The sequence below is a fragment of the Populus euphratica genome, unplaced genomic scaffold (assembly GCF_000495115.2).
Source record: "Populus euphratica unplaced genomic scaffold, PopEup_1.0 scaffold4241.1, whole genome shotgun sequence".
Lineage (NCBI taxonomy): Eukaryota > Viridiplantae > Streptophyta > Magnoliopsida > Malpighiales > Salicaceae > Populus > Populus euphratica.
The window spans coordinates 1-2,335 of NW_011504041.1; the positions used below are offsets into that span (position 1 = coordinate 1).

General features: G+C 32.6%; 1 protein-coding gene across 1 annotated transcript; it reads left to right on the forward strand.

Moving 5' to 3' along the window:
• Window positions 1–6: 6 nt before the first annotated feature.
• On the forward strand, window positions 7–1,649 carry LOC105119979 (uncharacterized). The gene is made up of 2 exons (XM_011018177.1): window positions 7–692; window positions 1,388–1,649. Exons 1-2 carry the CDS (start codon window positions 175–177, stop codon window positions 1,446–1,448), a joined length of 579 nt encoding a protein of 192 aa, XP_011016479.1. The 5' UTR covers window positions 7–174; the 3' UTR covers window positions 1,449–1,649.
• Window positions 1,650–2,335: the final 686 nt, after the last annotated feature.

A 2,335-nucleotide genomic window follows, 5' to 3' on the forward strand; every position in this document is an offset into this window, starting at 1 on the left:
ATGGGGATATTTGGAGCTCAAAGAAAGGATGTACAAGCTGAGGAGTCTGGGGTTTGCTCACCTCCCTTATGGAGAACTAGTCCACCGAGAAGCCCCCAACATCGCCAAAATCATTACCGGAGTCTTTCTCCATCATCAAAAACTCAAGCTATTGCTAGAGGCCAAAAGGAGCTCATGGAGATGGTGAGTAGAATGCCTGAGGGGTGTTATGAGCTATCTTTAAGAGATATTGTGGAGCAGCCAATGGTGGTTACTGATGTTAAAGAGGAAAGTTTTAGCGAAGATAGAAGCATAATCAATCAAGAAGATATGCATATACTAAGAAGGGAACACGAGCAAAAGAAGAAGAAGAAGATTGAAAAAAAAGTGCAAATGAATAGAAGTGGAAGCTCAATTAATGAAGGGTTTCTTCTGAAGATGGTATTTCCAATTTCTTTTGGTTCAAGAAAGAAGAAAACAAAAAATAATAGTAATCCTCCGATCATCAATAGCAGTTTAAAAGATGGAAGGGTTTCTCCGAGGCCTTTGCTATATGATAATGGATCTGAAAAAAGCGCCGATGAAGAGTGGTGGAACAATAAATTCCCAGAATCTAGGGACATTGAGAGTGGTACTGCATTGAGTAGCAGTAATAGTGGAAGTTCAAAAAGCAGTGGCAGCAGCAGTAGAAGTAGCAGCAGAAGCAGCAGCAGGTATATAGCCATGGATGAAATTTTTGTTTAATTGCTTATTTTGTTAAAAACCTTATTGCAAAGTGATAAAGGTACACAATTTTCCTGATTTTACCCAAGGGAAGGGTGTCTAATCTAAAGATGGTGTTTTTCAGTAGTAAAAAGGCCAGGCTCAACTAAATTTGATCTGCTATTTCCTTTGTTAAATAAAATGAAGGTCATATTGCCAATTCTAGCTCACTTAAATCCTAGATCAAACGCTAGGAGTCTTTTTCTGGAGAACTAGGAAGATGCTAGGAGAACTTGAATGTAACTACTCTGACACGAAACAGGGGAATCATGGCAGGAACAGAACCTTATATAGAGCTGTCCCTTAATAAACAAAGTAATTAATCAATGGTTTTGAAATCAGTTCGTGCACTATAAAGTAAAATTTTGTATGGAATTCTTCTTGTGTCATCTAACAAAAAAGCAACAGCCCACCGGTCAAAAGTCTTTGCTGAGGAAACACAATAATGACAAATAGAAAAATGAACCACACAAGATTTCCATGTAACTTTCTGTTCTGTCCAAACTCTTCAACTCAGCAGCAAGGACTAGGAATTTAAGATTGTGAGTTTCTTTTTGCAGCTGTAGTTAAAGAGAAAGCAATTAATTTTGAGCCTATGATGTCCAAATGTTCTGTTTGTAACTTGGGGTTCTTGATTGCAATGCAGGCACGGAAAAGGTGGTTGCTGGTCTTTCATTTTTGCCAAGAAAGGCAAAGCAGCAAAATGAATATATGATCCGTCTCGTGTAAATTAGACTGGGTGTTGCACGTAATGTTTTTGCTATCCCTCTGCAAATAATGTTGAAATATCTGGCAGAATATAAAAGATTCTAATGGCAGCTAAGATTTCCAGCAATGTATATCCTTGCTTGCTGATGCTTGAAGTATCTGCTACGAATTTTATTTATTTATTTTAATTTCAGTTTCTGTTCTTTGATTTCTATACCGACTTGCATACCATGTTTTAGTGTGGGTAATGAAATCTATCTATTTTTCAATATTATGTGTTTTTTCCCCCTGTAGTTTAGGTGAATAAGAGTTTGAATATATATATATAATACTTTTATTTCGTCCTTTTCATGGTAGATTTTGAAACCAAAATTAATTATCTTAATTAATTGTCATAAAAGAAATAAAAAAACAAACATTTTTTTTCTTTAAAAACCTTAATTTAACATAATTTTTTTATGTGATGAGATAAGATGATAAAAAATAATTTTTTATGAGTTACAAAATTATTTTATAATAAATTTAGATTTAACATAAATTAAACACGATGGAGAATTCATTGTTCATCTCCTTACAAAACATTGTTCACTTGAACAATGCTTCTTCTTCTTTTTTATAGCTTAGTTTTGTTTTTTTTTCATTCCATTCTTTAATAAGTTTGTTTATTTTAATTTTTATTTTAATTTTATAATTCAGGTCATAAATTTAATGAGTTAACTTAGGTTTTTTTTTTTTAGTTGAATTTTTTTTCTATTTCTTCTTAAACATTTAATTGATTTAGAATTAGGTTTCAAAATTATTTTTGATTTGTTTTCTATAAAATTATCTTGATCTTAATATTTAGGTCATGGTTAACCTAAATTGACTCGAATTCTTTATATATATA

What these genes read in the sequence shown, in the direction of transcription:
- LOC105119979 (XM_011018177.1), top strand. Translation starts at nt 175, where the DNA reads ATGGAGATGGTGAGTAGAATGCCTGAGGGGTGTTATGAGCTATCTTTA. An exon ending in AGCAGCAGAAGCAGCAGCAG is followed by an intron (nt 693 to 1,387) that starts GTATATAGCCAT and finishes ATTGCAATGCAG; the next exon opens with GCACGGAAAAGGTGGTTGCT.